Source organism: Serinus canaria, chromosome 8 (genome assembly GCF_022539315.1).
Source record: "Serinus canaria isolate serCan28SL12 chromosome 8, serCan2020, whole genome shotgun sequence".
NCBI lineage: Eukaryota > Metazoa > Chordata > Aves > Passeriformes > Fringillidae > Serinus > Serinus canaria.
In genome coordinates, this window is record NC_066322.1 from 15960023 (window position 1) to 15980643 (window position 20621).

Consider the following 20621-nt stretch of genomic DNA (forward strand, 5'->3'; position numbering starts at 1 on the left):
AATAATGGATCAACTTAATTTAAATATTCAAATTAAAAATATATAATTTACAGAAACTGTTTATGTAATAGTTTTTTCTATTAAATATCAGTTTACACGTTTACTTTACAGAATAATTTTAACTAACAAAACTGTGTGGTCCAAGTAGAGTCCTACAAATAAGGCAACAATTCTGCCTCTCTATGACATGCAAGGAAAAAATGCCAATTTTTTACATTGTGCAATCAGAAGGAGAGAGATGTAAGGAGACAATTCCCTTCAGAGCCAAGACAAGAGCTGACAAGAAAAGCAGAGAGAGAAGTGACTGAGATCGATTCTCAAAAAAGTTATTTCCTGGGAGGAACACAGAGCATCTTGGGCTGGGACTTCAGAAATGGGAGCTGCCCTGCCTTCTGCTGGTGACAGCCTCTGGGGACCAGTGACAATTAATCCATGACGCTTTCAAGGACAGAAACAGGCACCCACCCCAGACTTGGGAGCACACAGTAGATGGCACAGGGTATGTAGATGGCACAGGGTGTGTAGAGTGCCGTGTCCCCGTGGTGCCGTGTCCCCGTGGGTCCCCGCGGTGCCGGGGCAGAGCCCCCCGTGCAGGAGCACGGCTCTGCGGGGAGGCTGCCCCACTCTGCTCGGGGACCAGGCTGTCACTGAATGCAGCTCCGTCACGGTATTTAAATCACATTAAAGCTTGCTTTTATTACATATCCCCTTGTGATTTGGCCTGGCTACATTCTAATTACCAGCCTTGCTGCAGCACACGTGGGTTCCACTGCTCGCTCCTCCTCCTGTTTTATGGTAAATGGCTTATCTTGCACAATCCTAATGAAAATATTGCAGTGAGATAACTCTCTCCTTCCATCTTGCAGTTCCCACTCTAAAGTGTAAAATGTTTTCTGTCGGGGAGAGACCACAAAATATTCAGGGTTCCATGAACTTTTAGAAATAGCAGATACATCTGTTAAGGCTCCTCAAAGTAGTTTAATAACTTTTACTATTCTCTTACATAATGTCTGATCTTGAAGTATCAATACATTTTTCCATATCAGATGCTAGCTGCACCTGTTTTTTAAAGATTTGCAAATTCTTCTTTTCTTTTATTATTTTTTTTTAATTTTGCTTTTCTTATACCCCACCTATTAACTTTTCAAATAAAGTATTTTAAAGGAGATGCATCTCACTAACTTCTCATGACTTACACAGTTTTTTTTCTGAGCAATATTTTTAGCAGTAGGCACAAATCCTCTCTCCTATTCAATTAGCTCCCAGCTCTAATCAGGTCAGAGATCATGTGAATTTTAATGGAGAACTTAATAATGTCCAGGAAAGCTTAAGAACTGGGATGTGGTTTCCTCTGGGCCGTCCATAACCACATCCTTGTCCACAGCTCTGCCACCCCCCATTTTCCAATTACAGCACTGACCATACCTAAACAACACAGAGTTTTTCTACTGCCTTTCTCTTGAGCAAGATCAAAACAATTTTGACTGTTAATCAAGGCAAAGTACCCATATGGTGAAAGGCTACAATTATCCTTGCTATTTCATTTGATTTACCACAGTTCCAGATATAGATCCACAGTTCCTGGGTACAGGTCTGGAGATGGGTCTCATTAACCTGCGTGCAGAGACCACCTTCGGGTAGGGCAGCAGTTCAGATCTGCAGAGTGAAGAGGGCTAAAAATCTCACCTTGGCAAGTCTTCTGGAATTAAGACAGAATTTTAACAAGAACTTTTCCAGTTAAAAACAACACAACCAACACTTTCCTGAGGGCAGGGGAAAGGAACTGAGAGAGAAAGTACATGCAAGGAAAGCTAAAAAAAAAATTGGGAAAGTGCTCAGGTTTGCTCTGATAATAAATGAGCTCCCTGTGACAGCAGCAAACAGCAGCTCTGGCTGCGGGCAGCACGTGCTGCTCTTTCCTGGCAGCAGAAACATGAAGCACTTGAAGCTCTGAATGCATCTGGTTCAATTTTCTGTAACAGCTCAATTTTTTTTTTGTAATTCCAAACCTGTCAGGCTTTCTCTCTGTGCAACAGCGATAACAGCAACAGTAGAACATATTTTCAGCTTTGGTCGAATTCTCAGAGACAAAAAGCTGAAATAAAGCACCTGGATGGTGGGCTGACCCTGCCTGCACAACAGGTGCCAACAAAAGCTGCTCTGTCACTTCTCAACTGGACATGGGAGAGAAATATAACAAGAGGCTTATGGGTCAGAAGAAGCATTGGGAGAAATCACTCACCAATGGGCAAAAGAGACTTAACTCAGGGAAATTAGTTGAATTTATTACCAATTGAATCAGAGTAGCATAGTGAGAAATGAAAAACTAAATCTTAAAACAACTTCCCCCCACCCGCTATTTCTCCTGGGCTTAACTTTTTCCCCATGAGGACTGCAGTCAGTTCATCACAGGCTGTCTTTGCTTTTTCTCCCTCTGCAGAGGCAGGACTCCTCACACTCTTACCTGCTCCAGAGTGGAGTCCCTCCCCTGGGAGACAGTTCTCCATGAAATTCTCCATCATGAGTCCTTCCTGTAGTTCTTCATGAACAGCTCCAGCATAGCTCCTTTAAGGGGTCACAGCCTCCTTCAGGCATTCACTGGATCCAGTGTGGAGTCGTCCAGAGGCTGCAGGTGGAGCTCTGCTCCATCCCAGACCTCCCCGGGCTGCAGGGGCACAGCTGCCTCCCCATGGTCTTCACCACGGGCTGCAGGGGAATCTGCTCTGGCACCCGGAGCACCTCCCTCCCCTCCTTCTGCACTGACCTTGGTGTCGGCAGAGTTGTGGCTCTCCCACATTCTCTCTCCTCTCTCTGGCTGAAGTTGTACATGTTATACCCTTGAATATGTTATCCCAGACTCACTACCACCATCACTACGGGCTCAGCCTTGGCCAGCAGGGGGTCCATCCTGGAGCCATTCAGTTCTGGCTCTGTGGGACATAAGGAAAACTTCCAGTGCCTTCTCACAGAAACCACCCCTTGACCCCTCCTGCTACTCAACACAGCACTTAAATTCAAACGCAGCCTTGACTGCTTGTGTATGGGGAGCTCTCACAGGCCATTCAGGCATCTCTCCCAGACCAGGACTCTAGCTCAGTGCCTTGCATCAGACAGTGAGGACTGACATTCTTAATCTGTTAAGGTAGGAGGGAAGCTTGAAATCTGTAAGACACAGCAAGATTAGCACCTTCCATTTCAGAAGAGGAAAAAGAAGTGCCCACTGTAAATATGGGTACTACAGCAGCAAGTATCATACACATCTAGATTGTAGACACTCTCCTGTAACATATGCACTGCTTTCAGTTTCTAATGCAGCAAGAAGAAAAGTCTGGGCCATCATACAACTTCCACAGGCCAGCACACAACATACACTGCAGCAGGAGCAACTGGGAAGCAGGGCTGACTGCTCCTCCCCACCCTTTATGAACTGGGTGCCAACTGCTCTTAACAAAGGAAATTACAGAAACCTGTAGGTTGCTGATTTTGCTGCTGGGAGTGGAGAGGGCTGCTTACATCCTTCTTGCACAGTTCTTTAACTAAATCTGAAATCCTAGTTAAACTTCCTGAGAATTTGATGCCATCTATCGCATTTATCTTGTGTAAGTAAATGGGCTAAGATTCTGTTCCCCAATGTTTTTAACAGTTTTTGATAATACCCCTGTTTTGCTTTGCTCAAAGAACCTAGCCAGCTGTGTATTCACAAAAATCATTCAAGCAAGTGCTCCATTTTCTAAATACTTCTGTGATTTCAGAAAGGCTGTCAGAAAAAAAAAAAAAAAAGGAGAAAAAAAAGAAAAGACAGTAAATTCAGCCCTATGCAGACAAAACAGAAAGGTAACTTATGAGTTCAGCTCCCAGCAGCAGTATCAAAGGTTGGTACCATGTAACTTGGGATTTTTGGTTTATGTAACCCAAAATCCCCCTAAAATCTAAACATTTCCTCCTCCATTTAGGTACAGAGAGCTACTGTCTCTATATAAAATAAATCATAAATCTGGCCAATAGCTATGCTTTTAAGAATACTAAGCAGTACTCTATCTGTTGTCACAGTAATATAGGACTTTCCTAAAAAGCTTCTTCACTGCAAGCCAGCAGTAAAATAAAGTCCTAAAGAAAAAGAGAGATGAAAAATGAAGACAAAACCCCAGATGTGGATATAAGCAAAAACTGAGGAACAGGAAAACAAACCAAGCTGGGAATGAAGATAATGAAAACGGTCAGGTTAGCACCCAGTGAGACGCAGCTAAGTGCTGCTCCCAGATGGGAACCTGGGCCTGAGGGCAAAGAAATGAGTTTGGGATCCTGCAAGAACACTCACATTCTGGGTCAGGGTCTTCACTCATTTATTAGCACTCATAGTCAGCTGCAGTCAGAGAACACTGGGTTTAGCAGTGGAGGTTATTTCAGTGAGAAGAGAATGTTGCAAAATGATGGATGTCAAATAGGAAAGGAGAAAATTTTTGGAGGCAATGAATGGCAATGTGTCATGAACAGAACCCGAAAAATCAGATTTCAGTAGCAAATTTGTAACTGAGGCCATACATGGGAAGAAGAGTTAATGTTCTTTTATGACTGGACTAAGTGTCTATTGATTTATAAGCAGCACTTAAAAAGCTTCAGTAAATGTACTCCAGATGGCAAAGGGAATGGGTACATTTGACTTCCAACATAAGAAATCGGATTTAAAGCCTCTTTTCCGTCACTGCCTATCTCTTTAACAGTTTTGGGTGAAAACTCCTTCCATGGCTGTTCCTCTAAGGATAATATTTTCCCTAGGCTCCTCTGTGCCAGGAACCCAAATGCACCCCTGAAGATCTGGAGGCACAGCAAAGGCAGCCATCAGCTAGATTTCAGGGACTACAAAACAGGTGTCAACCCCAGGCTTATACTGTCTTCTGTTTGTGGTTTCTCTTTCAACCTTTTGTTTTTAGAAGATTTTTTTCTACTGCTTTTTTATCCAAATAAGGCTGTTTTCTTTTTCCTACTTTCACACAATTAAGTTTTTTCAGGGAAAAGACAGATGAAAGAATTACTTCTTGTCAGCAAGACTTGTACCTGGGTGACACACAATTCCTTATTTGGTTAAAACACAGACTAATGGTGTTAGACTGCATTCCCTTTATCAGTCTGTTATTTTCCAAAGCTGTTTTAAAGAGCACAATGGGATTCAGAGCTTCAGCATTTGTTGCTACAGCAGTGCGGACGGATTTGGCCGAGTTTCACAGAGAGATACAAATATGCTGCTGCTGCTGACTTCAAGATACATAATCAAAGGTTTACCTGTGAAGTTTTCAGTTTCCAATAAACAGATTGTTTAAAAGAGGTAGATAATACTTAGGAACACTTACCACGTAAGCATGTTTCACATTGCAGGTCTCTAATACAAAAGCAGAAGGGTTATCATCACTTGGTACACAAACCTCAGACCTTATGAGTTGAAAGTGTACTTTTGAGTGAAAACATAGTATAGAAAGCCCAAAAGTGTTGTGATCTATACAACATAAGAGTACAAGCACCTTGGAAGCTTTGAAAAGGCTCCAAGGCTCCCTTTGTTCCTTAAGTGGACAGTAAGAGTTGGAATTTTGGAACCTCTGGGCTCACAGTTGGTGAGAATGCCATTTGCTTTGGTTTTAATTGCAGTGAAAAGAGCAATGGGAGCATGGGAGCCGGCATGAGAAAGATCTTTTAGGGCTTTTGTAAAAAAGTTTGCATTTACTTAGAGAAGAACATTCTCACAGGAATGCCTTTATTCCTGGCATTATTAATATATGTCTTTATTCCTGGTGGGTTTTTTAGCCAAAATAACTCCATGTCTGTCTACAGGCAATGAGTGCAAACCAGCCACAGTCAGTGACACACCGCCCAGATCCCTCCAGTGCCATTCTGGCACACTGGAGCCACCTGCACATGAGCTAAGGCAGCCAGGACCACTTCCCTGAGGGGTAAGCACTGCAGCCAGACACCAGCTACTGGACCACAAGGTTCTTCTACTTGATGGACTGCAGTATTATCAAGCAGTTTTATAAAAAGGCTGTTAGCTGACTTGTGCTCAAATCTTAATAAGGGGAAAGGGCACTGAAGTTAAGAGACTTCTTTATTGCTTTTTAAAAATACAAGTTTATTAGCCTATAGTGCAACTAGAAATGAAAATGAAGAGTGCCAGAGTTCAGCCTCAGAAAAACATGGAAGAGATCGCCAGCCCTTATTTAAAGCAAACACATCTCTCAACAGTCTCTTATGCTGTATTTGATCAACCTCTGCATTTTTTTCTTACAGTGTGTGTGAATGGCTGTGGTATGGCAATGAATCCTCTCATGCTGCAGCAGGAGACCACGACTTGCAGAGCACCAGGCAGACTGGGTTTTTCAGTGTGCTCTGTTCAGGTACCCGTGGCAGACACTGCGCAGCCAAAGCTGCAAGGAAAAACTGCTCTTAACTGGGAGAGAAGGCAGCAGTGAGACCAGATTGTACAGGGTGAAAAGTGGGCAGATGGGCACAGGTAAGAGCCACTGTCACTTGGGATTCAGCTTCAGATTTGGGTCCCTGGCTCTGGTGGCACTGCCGGCACCACCGATTTTCACCCTTAGTCTCCACCACTAAAATGTAAATACCCCCTTGGCTCACCTCTCCAAATTTTCAGGGGGCTACAGCCAGCCAATATGCCCTCTGCATCAACACACAACTGCTCTGGTGGGGGGGAGTTCCCTGGTGAAATGACACGTGCAGTGCAGCTCACCTCCGAGCAATGGGAAGAACACCAAGAAGCCTGCAGTGTTAGAAAGGAACATTTTATTGCAAGAGATTACAAACCTGGCACTACGGCCAAATGTTTCCATTACATCACAATTGCTACCCATGAATCAGGCAACAGCACCTACAAAGCACGGTGGATTGAAATATCAAATCATAATGCAGTCAGCTCTTTAAAGTAAGTACCACCCTAAAAAGTCTGGAGTTTTCTTTAAACAAACTCAAAACTATATAAATCAATTTTTAAAATATGAGACTGGTGTTTAAATATCCAGGCCACTAACTACTGTTACAAAAAGTGGAAAATTCTGTTAACCATAGTGCTGAACTAAACAGGGTTTGTTCACAGCCCATAACCATTTAGTTAAAAGCAAGTCCTTATTATTCACTGCTAGTATTTCCACATTTGTTCAGCCCAATTTATCTTCTGTAGGTTTTCAGAATCAGGTAGATTTAATGCATAACCCCTCTTTAAAGCACTGCAGGAAACCTAGAACCATAACTAGCCCAGGAAAAGCATCACAGTCAAAATAACATTGCATCTTCCCATCTCATCCTGTGACACTGACCTTTAGAAACTCTGGGTGCTCTTCCCTGAGCCCCAGTGTGTAACTCACGTTTCTCCTGTGATCACTTACCTCAAAAAGCTTGCTGATTTCCCTGAGCATGGCTGAGACAGTAGGAATGAGCGCAGGCCCACAGCCCCAGGACTGGCCGCGCTCGCTCCCCCCCAGCAGCTACGGCACCTACTCAGTCCCCGACCCAGCGGGAGGGGTGAGCACCCATTTCCTGACACTGCTGCCTGCAGAGGGCCAGCCCTGAGGAAGAAGTTGGATCTGAGGGCAGAGCTGGACCCCCTCGGCCCCTGGGAGCAGCCCACCTCATCCAGCTCCCCCAAACCGCAGTCAATGCCCCAACATGTGCTGTCTGCTCGCCCTCATTTTCCATGCCTGAACACACTGCCCCTTGGCAGCAGCTACCAAGGGCACTTTGACCACCTGCCCAAGGTTCTGCAGAAACACCTTTCCAAGGAATGCAAGCAGTTTTACTTTTTGAAGAGGATTTGGAAATATCACTGGGACTAGGGAATATAGGCCATCATCTTATGAAAAGTGTATGGGGGTGGTCTTGTACAAATTTCCTGAGGCTACTACTAAAGAGACCTTTACCAGATACTAGGATAACTTCAGAAACAAGTAGGACTGTGATAAAGAACCAAAATCATGCCAACAGAAATCACTGTGCCACTGCAGCTTTTACCCCAAAGTAACCAAAGCCAACCTGAACAACCAAAGTGGTGTATAGATGAGCAGCTCTGGAAGTCCAGCCCTTTAGCACAGACTGCCACAGAGCCCCTCAAGCCACATAACATCAGACTGGCATCAAAAGGTGATCGATTTAATTTACCCTCTTTTAATACATTATCTAGAATTTTGGTAACTCCAGAGAGGGGGATTTATAGTTCCTTGTAGATAATGGTAAAAAATATCTGTATCTTCGCACAACAGAAACCAGGAAAACAAATAGCCCCACTTGAGGACTAGAGGCTAAGGACAACTAATAGTAGTCTTTTTTTTTTTTTTAAGATTATTCAGCCTGTATCAACCACATATACAATTAATTTAATGATCAGAAGAGTTCTAAAACTCCTACATATTTTTTGAACTATACCACAAGGATCTGATGCCAGCAGCGAACACAGCCTGTCACTGAAAACTGTTCTTCATCAATAGAACCTCATTTTGGAAACTGATCAGCCCTAGAGCTCACAGCTCTTCAGACGCAACCTTGCATTTTTATTTTAGTATTACATAATTGGGGCTTAATTAATTAAATAGAATTAACTAGGGTTTTAAAAATTATTTTTATGAATCTAGTAAGAGTCTTTTGCTAACGCAAAATTCTGCACAGTATGGCTTCACCTTACAAGCATTCTTAACAACACTAGATAAATATCATTTGCACTTAATTGATTTTTTCATTTGCTAAACAGCCATAAAATATGGTGCTCTCACAAGCACCTTTTTTGGTGAGAAGGGTAAACAAGCACTCTATTAAAGCATTATAAACATTCAAGGTGATGTGATCACTTCCCTCTATTCTGTTTCAACACACTGCTTTAAATCTTCAGTTTTCACATCGTATAAAAAAAGCTCCACAAGTATTCACAAATTCAGAAATTTATAAGTCTGCAAACACTATTTGTCTGCAATACACTTCAGCTATTCCCAGTTATCTTTTCTAAAATCTCTAAAGTATTTATTCCTCCAGCCTTTAAATGTAATGATGTAGATTTTCCACTTACAAGAGAATAAATTTCAACAAGAAAGCTAAAATTAACTGTATCAATTTGTACAGTTAAACACCTGACACCACTAATTTAATGACAGCCTTGACAGAGCTAGGATAGCCTTGTCTGAAGCCTCTATCTTGCACAGCTGTGCATTTTTAGCCCATCTATTCTATCAGAACATTAACAAGCCTCGTGTGTTAACTCTGAACTCTGTGCATCCAGGAAGACAGACATTTATTCATACTTTCCACCAATCAAATGTAATGCATCTGTGAACAATTCAGTTTATTGCAAGTAAATATACTTTTACTTAAGATCATGAGAAGATTCTAACCTCAAGCAAGACAAATCAATTCCACAAACTTAATTCACACAATGCAAATAAATGCTTCACATTATAGACATTTAGATTTTCTTTAAACCTTTTTATTTAGAGATTTTTCTGGTAAGGAGATATACCATAGGAAAGCAATTTCACTGGCAGTGAGGTATGTATATACTCTACCAAAATACTCCTCTTGCTTTAACTGCTTTTAACTTTATTTACATATAAAGAAAATATCAATGCATATCCTTGGCTTAACTACAGTATCTGTTACCCTATATGAGTAAAATGAAATGTTACTTGCATACAAAATTGATTTGTAGAGGAATCTAATTTGATTTAAACAAAAAATCATGTTCTGAAGACAGTTTAAATGAACAAACACAATTTATCATGACCAAGACACCTGCACCATATTTCCATCCTCACAGCACATTTATTTCAATAATTCTGTAAGTAGGTCCTTAGCATGAGCATAGTGTTACAGTTTTCATACATATAATCACATCCAAAACAAGCTCTAAAATTTAAGTTGTAAACATTCTCTTCATATGTGGAAACATTTCAATCTGTGTTTGAATTTTCTAAAATGATCAATCTTTTAAACAGAATTATAAATGAAAAGCCTACTCTAACCGTGTAGTGAGCAATGCTTATTAGTACATTTCTACAGTGTTAAATAAAATAGTAGAGGCAAACTTCTGTAAGCAAGTCAGACTTTAAGTAAATTGTCATAAAAGTAACAAACTTGTTAACAAAAAGATGCTTTGTAATAAGGAAAGTTGGATTGAATCTACTATGATACAAAAACATAAGGGTAAATACCATCTTTGTTGACAAGTAGGAGGTAGCATGGATGCACCACTTTATTGTCAGTGAGAAATGCAACTGAAGTAAAGAATATTTCCTTACCACAAATTTCCAGTATTATGTACATATTTCTCTTAGAAATTTGTTTAAACAAGTTTCCCTCCACTTTTTAATACAAAAAGCCTCATGTGATTTAAAAAAACACTTACACACCTAGATAGAATAGTACTAATTGCCCTATTTGAACAAAACAGTCTCTTGAACTATGAAGTACATGGTATTTAATGCCCTAAGTTGAGTAAATTGTATTAGCAGTTCTTGGTATTATACAAAACACTACATACATACAAACAAAATATAATAGTATCTTATTTTACTATGTAACTCTTTTTTGGAATAAACAGAACCTTGATTTGGGTAACACTGAAGAGAACGTGGTTTCTTTGTTTTATTAAAATCTGTCCTTTACGTACCCATGTGCAACAATTTAAAAATGGCTGCCATACATATAATGGTCTTGTATTGATAGTGAACACAGTAACTGACAAAAACATAATAAACCTTAAAAACACATCTTCCACCCTATATAAAATATAAAGACTACTTACTGTAACTGTTAAGTATTCAATTTATTTGATGTTACTGTAATCCACTTCCTCTATTTTCTGTCTTTAGCATTTATAAACATAATTTAGTGTAGCCATTTACTTTAAAAAATGATGAAGTATTTCAAATTTACATCCAATTAAAATTTAAAATGTTTCTGTGTTCTATGATGCTGCTTCTGCCATCAGTAAAGAAAATGAAGTTTCAGTAATTGAAGCAGGCTTTTTAAGTAGTGATGTGACCTCAACCATGCCAGCTCCAGTCCGTGGAAGATTTGCGTTGACAATGTGTCGCTGCAAGTGCTTTATCCAGTCTTCTTGAACAGACAAAGGTCCTCGAAAGACCAGACCACAGAACCTATGCAAATATTAAAATTAATCCATCAAGATACATCTATCTCTACTGAAAAATTATAAAACAAAGACAGTAAGAGGAAAAGTCTTAATTTTCTTGAAGTTTGTTTCTACATGTTTTAGCTGAAAAACTTAGTAATTGAGTTCATCAGTAGTAACTGTGAGCACAAAACCCTGCAGCTTATACAACTCACATTCTCACACTTTCAATGCCAGTAATAACAATCTCTTGTTCTTATATAAGGTTTCTTTTGAAGGACAGACTGAGACACAACTAGTAATATTTTAGCTGGAGAAACAATTGGCAATCTACAAGTGTGACTGAATCAAATCCTCTTGCTCAAACTGATGAAACCAGGCAATTCCTTTCCCCCCTCATTATTCAATTTAATCACAAACATTTATGGATACAATAATGAATCTCTTTATGACTAACATTAGTAAGCTCTTAGGAATGTATTCTTCCAGTTAAAGTAACACTATGTACCTGCATCTGAGTATGTAAACTTCATCAGCACTATGAGGTAACGGCAGCATTTTCTTCTTGCTTCCAGATCTTGACCTTGACTTCTTTTGTTTACAGTCTAAAGCTAAGAAGAGAAATTTTCATATGTGAAAGGAATACTTCAATGAGTGTTAGTCAAACAGAGATATTCAGTAAGTATTCCCTATAGCAATAATGAAAAGACATCTACCTCCTTGTTTTTCTATATTTAATTATAACGTAAATCCAAAACAATTACAGCGTATTCTAAGAAATATACTGGCAGAACACATGAAGCTGTTTTTTTAGGTTAGCATTGTGCTTGCTCTTTGAAAGACTAGATAATTGACATTCAGCATTAAACTGTTGTTTTAGTATCAGCAAGCACCTACAAACCTATTGCAGAATTATACAGAAGCAAAGCACCATTGGAAATTCCCTTTCATGCATAAAATACTGTCAAAATCTCAAAACTTGTTTTGTAGTTCAAGTACCATCATAAGACCACTCATGTTCAACCAAGTTACAACTTTATGAAGTTGTAGCTTTCAGCTAGTACAATCAAGAATTTCTAGTTTGAATAAAACGCCTGCCATTTGTTTTCAACACTAAGCAAAAATTTGTCCTTTTGTTCTAAGAGTTTCAAATTAAGCTTCCCTTTCACTCCTGTCTGAATTCTAATGAAGCTTACAAGAACTATGTATTAGTCCTTGGCAGTGGGAGCTGGTATTAGGACAATCAAAAGGGATGGCAAGGCCACTTTTTCAACTCAGTCTAAGCATTTGAAACTGTGTATGAAAGTGACGTGTGTGAACAGGAAACATAGCAAATGAGTTCAGACAGCTCTGAGGTCTGTATCTCCCACAAACAAATGTAATGGGAATCTGAAACAAAACCTGGAGATTCTAAGAAGCAGCCAAAGTGGGAGATGAGCAGATTAAACTGAATTAATATTGTTATGATAAAAACAGCTGATAAAGCTCAAGAAGTTTGTGACTGCTTGAACTGAGAAGTGTATCCAGCTACACTCTATTCCAAAACACAAGACACCACCAATATAACTCCAACACAAAAACTTTTGCAAACAACCAGTTACACCACTTCAACAAAAACTCCACAGACACCAGAAAGACAGTACCAGGTGGTATTCTTGATACCAGGAAGGCATAATGCTATGCTACTGAAGCATCTTATTAGTAAAATGGGAAAAAAAATTGTTACACTTGGCTAAAGTTTTGACTCCTAGAATATGAAACAGAAGAATTAAACTCTTAGCATTCTGAAGCATAAGACATTGTCTGGTGAGGTAAAACATGTTGATTTAAAGAACACACAGTCTTGATTGTATCTTTAATTTGTCTCATGCCCCTCCAAATGAACACCTCTCAAGCTTTTACCTTGTAGCCCAACTTTCAACTTGGTAGACATACCAGACAGTTTCCAGTTCTATCCCAGGACTTAAAGATTCCTACATATCTAAAATTTAGAATGAATTTCTGAGGTTTGAAGGTATCAGAGAACCAATAAAATAAGTGGAAAGCAGACACCAACCTAGACAGACTTCTTCAGAGCAACATTAGGAAAATGAGTCTTAACAGCATTTTTTTCTGACAGCAACAACAAAACCAGTCTGGATAAAAAGGCAGTAACCCAAGGTGGCAGGGGGGAGAGAGAGAGAAATGGCCAAGATGCTTCTGGAAAAGCACCAGAGGGCTCTTAATACTTCATTCTCTCACAAGGAACATATTCTTCATTTAATTAGGAAGAAAAATGCTAACTATCATATCAGGTAGGAACTACCACATATGTAAGTGTTTTACATACCACAACTTCAGTAACACCATCAGCAATGTAAGCAGATAAAATACTGGAACACAGACACCCATGCTTTGAAGAGAACTGTTTATATGAGGCACAACTTATCTGCAGCACTTATTACAGCAAAAGCTTTGCCTTTGCCACTTTGTGGAACATCATGGGAAGAAGGGAAACAGAAGTCGGTATTACCCAAATGCAAACATGTCTGTCCATGAGTTGCATCTGATGACAAGTTAGTTGATGTCAGTTTATGAGTGGAAAAAAAAGAAGCAGTAGTGACAACAGACTCCTCCTAGAGAGGCCAACCTGCACTTGGAACAAGAATTTGCTGATTTCTTTGATGCTGGCAAAGACGTTCATTCTCATCAAGAAATTTGATTCTACTCACATGCATGTGGAGCATTCCAGAGAGCTTTCCCTTTCCTCTAAGACCTGGGCTGGTCTTCTGCAACAGATTGCTGACACCTAATGGGTTTGAGTGTGTGTGTGTATGTGTGTATAATCTAAGAAAAAAAACCTCCTCTGAACTACTGTGCAATCAAACAACAGCAATACTGACAGAAATTGCCATAATGAACCAGGAGAGGTAGTTTCTACTTCCTTGAAAGGCACCTTTTCCATGAACAGTGAGAAAACAAAAGAAAGGGCAGGTTCTCTCAGCCACTTATGATGGAGACTCTATATAAGGAAATTATAAAACAAAGAGAAGAAAATACCACAGTAAAAGACCATAAAAAAGGACTCAGATTACGCTATGAATTCTCAAAGCAACTTAGCTAAATTTTAAAGTAGATTTGCCCAAGCAAGAAGCTGTTATAAAAGACAGAAAACACTAAGAACACAAATCCTGTGTTCTGCAAGGGTCATTTTTTTGCTCCCTTTGTCTTCTGAGATAGTGAACATATTCTTTCACATTTTAGGGAGCTCAAAGCTGCACCAGTGTGTTTTGAAGTTACTTCAGTGAAGACGGAAAGTGAGTGAAGAAGGAGGAATATCTGAGTAAAGCTCATTGAAAACTACAATTCAAACAGCAGTTATGAGGCATGTGTACCAGTAACCACCATGGCAACAATTTCATTTTGTCTATGCAGAGAGCAACACCTTTATTTAAAGTCATATGCACACACTTGAGTACTCTGTTGATACAATGTTTACAAGCAGTTGCAAACATCAACTAAGTCACACAATTGCCTCAGCTATTGCCTCCCCATAAAGTAGCCATGTTCTGACCAAAACTCAGTTCCTGCTTTTTCTATGCCTTTACTGTAACAAAACATGACCTCCTCACAAAGTCTTTTATCACACCTGGGAAGAGACCAAGGATAATTTAGCTCTAGTAAGCTGCATGGAAACTGCAGCAAATTGCTAGAGAGAGGTAGGAACTACTGATCATTAACAGCTAGTTTGTAGTTATAACAGCTTCCAAACTATCATTCCTCATTCTCCATACTTCTTTTTGGAAGAACTCTTTCTTTCAAGTTTGGCCACCTAGTGTTTCCTAGTTGATAACTGAAAAACTTCTTGTAAACAACCAGTCACACAACATCTTGAAACTGCTGATCCAACATGACAGAGAAACACCCCATTTAAAACAAAAGACTATCAAACTTTGGAGGATTCTACTTGAGATACTTATGTCCAATTTCAGAGCACACTACTTCAAAAAAGATATGCTAGGTAAAAGCATGGCATACAAAAACCGCTGTGATGACTTATCAAGAAAGACTACAAGCAGATGGACATAGGAGGTTTCAATGAGCATGCCTAAGTGAATTAGACAAGTCACAATTAGATGCCCTTTCATGCCTACATTTGGTCTGCGGTTCCAAATTAAAATGCTCTGCTTCCTGATGTCCCCCAACATGAAATGCTTCTTATTTCAGGAAAACTGAAGCTAGGTTTTTTATTCAGACTTCATTGCTTTTGTCAAAGTGTACATAAGCTAAAACAAGTTGAATAACTGGACATGGAAATGGAACTAATTAATAATTTGAAAACACTGCCAAGTAAAAAATAATGAACTATCTTTCTTGTACATTTAGTCACTAATTTTTCAAATTCAATCACTTGCTATCTATTCTCCTAACTACTGCACAGTGAAGTACATTAAATAAACCCCTCCTATCATTTCCTCTCTGTAGGATTTTATAAGATGCTGAAAATGAGCTCATTATGCCAGTTGATTTGTTATGACTGTAACAGCACAGAACAATGACACACGAAGCCAGTGGATCTCAAGACTCCTGCATGCTTGATATGCTTCCACCACAAACATCCCAAAGCTACAACTTTGACAAAACACTTGAAATTATTTGAAAACGTAGTAGCCCTCATGAATTGTACCACTACCTCAGTCACACTGTTGGCTTGAAGGCCAGACTCCTTGCTCTGTACTTTATTGTTCCCTCCCAAACTTCTGACAAAGCAGTCTCCACCTATAGAAGCAGAGACCAAAGAAGAAAGTGGTGATTCCCAGAAGATGAAACCCAGTAAGAAAAGACTGACTATATGAAAAGGGTCAACAAAGAGAAGATGTAAAAGTCAGGGTGTAAGAAAGAATCAAGAGACTTGGGGAGAGCCAGGGCAGGAGGGAGCAAGAGAAGCCCAGAGAGAAAAAAAGAAAGGAAGCTGAATATACAACTATATGAAGAAGAGTGAGATGCATTTTGAAGATTTTGTGTAGGTTTGTTCAATGCTCCAAAGATACTCAGAAGAAAGAAGCAAGTTGACCACTGACTCTGAGAAACACCAATGTGTTGCTGTACAGCAAAACAGGTATAAAAGGATATTAACATCTACTCAAGATGAACAATTACATTGTTAAAAATAGGACTGAATAACCACAACAAAAAAAGTTCCAGCCAGACATCTGAAGACACAGGTATTTGCAGTGGATCTATAATGCATTGGTATAGGCACAAATAAAGTTTAATAAAGATTAACCTCAAACAGCCAAACAGCTAGGCACTTTCACTTCTAGGATGTTTTTCTTGAGTCCATTCTCCAAAGCTACCATTATGCTTAACTATGTCTACTATATTGCTAAAACTGCCAAATTGCAATTGAAGAGAAAAATAGGCTAAGATTTAACGAAATATGATGACATTACTGACTGAAGAAGCAGGACATCTGCTAGAAGAGCCATATGGTAACAGTCAATATCAAAAACACGTGCAGACAAATGGAAAATCTGAGACTAGTACATAAGCTAATGTAATGCCTGGAAAGGTCTCCCTTTGGTGGCATGCAGGGATCTCGTATTATTTCTCCTAATAAGTACTAGTGCCCATAACAACTGCCAGATAACAGAATTACAGTGTTCATGTTTAGACACCATTATTTTATTACAGCAAGAAACTGAGATAATTATTCAACTGATGTGATTTATTTTTGGTAGTTATGTTTGCCTTAGAAGATATAAGAAAGGCTTAATGAGAAGCAACATGTATAAGCATGTTCTCATTGTCTCCATACAATGCTGATGATCAGAACAACTGTTTAAAGAGTATTTTTGGTCTAAAAGCCTTCCATTAAGCTTGCTCAAGTGAGAAGTCATGAGCAAAGTTTACAACCTTCACAGAGTTGCAGCAGAGTAATGACTAAGTTGCTACAAATATACCTTGGTTGCATGATGTTACAGCTAGAACTCAACACTGACTCTTAAGGTCAATGGTTTCAGCGACAGGCCTTTATCCATGGTATAAGTAATTTTTCTGGCTTAGCTCCAGCTTCTGAGAGTAACAGATTATTTTCCCCAAACTTTTGTTTCTAATCTTTTATTTAAACTTTGTTTCTAACCCCATTTTGTTTCCAACCTAATTAAAAACCAACTTCTAGGTCCAATGATAGAAGACTCATGAGTTTTTCTTTCCATTCTTTAAAGAAAGTGGCACTGTTCTGATGACTATGCAACTACTTCACTACCAAAATACGTTTCTCAGAGAAAACAAACAAAAATCCCTGAAAGTACCTAAACCAGCTTCCTTCACTTTTCCCACTTAGCAAAAGGGCAGCTAGGTACAAAATGCTCGTCTAGGATTCAATCTCTGTACTTTCCTATTTGCCAGTGTCTCCTTCATTGATTTACTGTTAAGTTATTAATGTGCAATTTAAATATATAGCTATTGAAAAATATTTCCTCAGTAGGTATATAAGAAAAGGAACTTATCACAGGGCTAATATCAAATCACAGCAGTGGTAAATGAAGTTCACTACTATCACCCTTCTACTGAATAAATACGAAAATTCCAGAATCACTGACTAAAGGCATATTCTTCTAACATGTTAGGTATTACTGTGTCTGCTGACTTCCTTCCAAATCTGCTTCGTTATAGCACCAATGTAAAGCAACAGAAGACCTGGCAGCCACAGGCCTGTATTACTAAAACATTACTTTCAGCCTTCTACAGAGAATGACAAACTGAGTAGCAGGCTTTCTTAGCATAATGAATTACACTTGCAGATCAAAAAAGGATTATGCATTTTCCAAGAGCATTATGTAAAAGTCTGTGTTTGTTGACACAGAAAACTGATGGTTGCCCTTCTTGATTACATAATACTTCAGGCTTCATATCTCCAAATTTTCCTCAATATATTGCTTCTCTGCTCCTCAATTTGCTGTTGACCATGTGAAGTCTCACTAATCTCAGCAATAATCCAAGTAAACTCAGAAACTGCCTACAGCCAAGCAAGCTGCAGGTCTCTGAAAACAAATCAAAATATGGCATATTAGAATAATTTCAAAATTTAATTAATTTGTGTTTTAATAAAAACCATTAATAGCAGTGCCAAATGCTACTGTATTACTGCACTACCCTCACTCAATTCAGAGCAGGTAGTTTCTGGGTTGTGAGCCAAACAAGATATGAAACCAACTGCATATCATATGCTGTTAGAAATATACAGTGTAAAATGATTTGCTTTTCCTATTTTACTGGAGTATTCTTTGTACCTGTATGTACTAGCCAGCAAAAACTACTTGTATTGTTGCCTTTTTCCTCCCCACCGCTCTCATTTCCAAGATACTTTGAAACACTTCATTAGAAGGCCAACTATTTGGCTTGGAAGTTGCGATATCATAGGAGAATGAATTCAAGCAACCATCTCTTAGTTTTGCTTACATACCTTAAATGTTGGATCCAAAATCAAAGACTAAGAATGAAAATCAGACATGAGAGTGGACAACAGCAACATATTTTTTCTTACAAGTTGCTGAAGTTTTATGGCAAATAAATTGTTTACCGGCAGAAGCTTCAAAATTATTTTGATTTAACATATGCTTTTGTCCAGTCTGATGAAGAAAATGTATCATAGACAGACTTGCTTTTACATCTGTAACAAAACATACCTGTCCCAGTCAAAAGTCCAGCACTCTTCTTTCGTGCATAAGCGCGTAAGTGGTTGGACAGGCTAACAGCACTTGTAAACGTCGTATTGCAATGCACACACGTTCTAAGCTTCACAGGCATACCTATCATTCAAAAGAAAACTATAATCCAGTTCTCTCTTCAAAAAATGAAATTCTCAAAGCGTTGTAAAAAGTTTTCTGCAATAAAGATGGTTTAAAATATATTCACTGCATTGACGCAATTGTTTAGTATATTAGAAGGATCCAAGTTAACCGTTATTAGTTTTCCACCTAGTGCTTTAAGCCAAACCATGTTATTTGAAAAAGAACAGAAAGGAGGCAACTTGAGCCCAGTAGGCTACTCTGCGTTTAATACCTACTACCAAGCTCCTACAGATCTCCACATAATGAAGCTCTAGTTCCAAAATACAATCCTGCAATTTGAATAGCAAAATTCTGTTGAGAAATTTCAGAGCTTTCAGAATTTCCAATAAAGAGAATTTGAAAAGTCAAGTTGACAAAGTGGTAATTAAAAGTGTTTTACCCATAAGACTAAAGCGCTTGATACTAAAATTAGGCTGCTGTTGAAGGCTCAGAGAAAAAGGTGGTAAAACACACCACTGAACAACTGTTAGACAAAACATTTTGTTCATTGCATTTTCTATTCATTAGTTTAGATGAACAATTGATAATGAAAGTAAATGATTTGAAGTTTTTTTGCTAAAATCTTTGTGCTAAATAAATATCAACAAAGCAACATGCTATTTATCACACAAAAACAATGAAACAATACTGACTCCTCACTGACAGACAAAGAAACCATTATAACTTATCTCCTGCTCCACTTCACCGTATTTCTCCCTGCATTTTACCAAAGATATATTGTTTTGGTGAACTAATATTTCAGGTTCTCTACCAATAAATTATTAGAAGAATAAATGAAAAAGCTAAAACTACTCAGCTGAAAAGTCTCTGCAGGAAAGAAAGAATGCTATTCTCCAGCAGCCCACAGAAGACATGCTGTTTTTTCAGGCAAGTTACAGAAGAAGAACACCTTGCTGGTAAAAGCCTTTATAAAACTAAAACCAGAATTAGGAATATTTGCCTTTTTTAGGAAAAAAAGAAGATTTTCAACTTGATGTTAAATATTTTCTTATTAACTCAACTGGCACAGTGCATTAGTTATCAAATTCTGTTACCTCAGCCACAGAACACTATCGGGCCCCATTCAGAACTGTTAGTACTATGCGAGCGTATGTTTATTTTTACTTGGTTGTTCATCATAACCAAACAGGTTCTACCTAGTATTGAGCAGTAAACATTACACAGAAAGCAAAACACAGTGTCAGGTTTGGCAAGCTATTCCTTGAGCATTATTTTTCAAATCATTAAACCTGTCAAAGATACACTTCCTTTATTAAGCAATCTCCTCTCTTAAGGGACAACCAGAGACGTACAGAAGACATAAAATGTAATTCTTTTCCACTTCTACTATGTCATTTTAGAAAGCCACCCTTCTTAAGAGATTTACTGCCACAGTTTTATAAAAGAACTTTTGAGCACATCAGATTGTTGGGGTTATTTGTTTAAAGAAAGAAAAGAACACAGGTGAAAAAGTACTAGGCACTGCCAGTTTTACTAACCTGGTTAATAACAAGAAAAGAAACAGCACAAAAAAAAAGTCAGTAGTATAAAAATAAGATCCTGCTCTCCAGTCTTGAGAATCCTGCAGCATTGGTGGTGTCCAACCAAGAAACCAGTAAATGCAAACTCTACATACACATTAAAAAGGATGTTGTAAGAGTTCCCCAAGACTAGAAATAATTTTCAAGTGA

General features: G+C 38.7%; 1 protein-coding gene across 11 annotated transcripts in view; it reads right to left on the reverse strand.

Annotated features, from left to right (window-relative positions):
- Positions 1-6772: 6772 nt before the first annotated feature.
- The window catches only part of ZNF644 (zinc finger protein 644), a 76977-nt gene continuing 63128 nt past the window's right edge, over positions 6773-20621 (reverse strand). For 10 of the 11 annotated variants that reach the window (XM_050977786.1, XM_050977784.1, XM_050977785.1 and 7 more), the window contains 3 exons: positions 18787-18909; positions 11625-11727; positions 6773-11141 (listed from right to left, as the gene is read on the reverse strand). In XM_050977786.1, coding sequence (XP_050833743.1) covers positions 10949-11141; positions 11625-11727; positions 18787-18909 — 419 coding nt within the window. In that variant the 3' untranslated portion in view covers positions 6773-10948. The remainder of the gene's footprint in view (positions 11142-11624; positions 11728-18786; positions 18910-20621) is intronic. The other variant, XM_050977789.1, reaches the window with a different exon arrangement.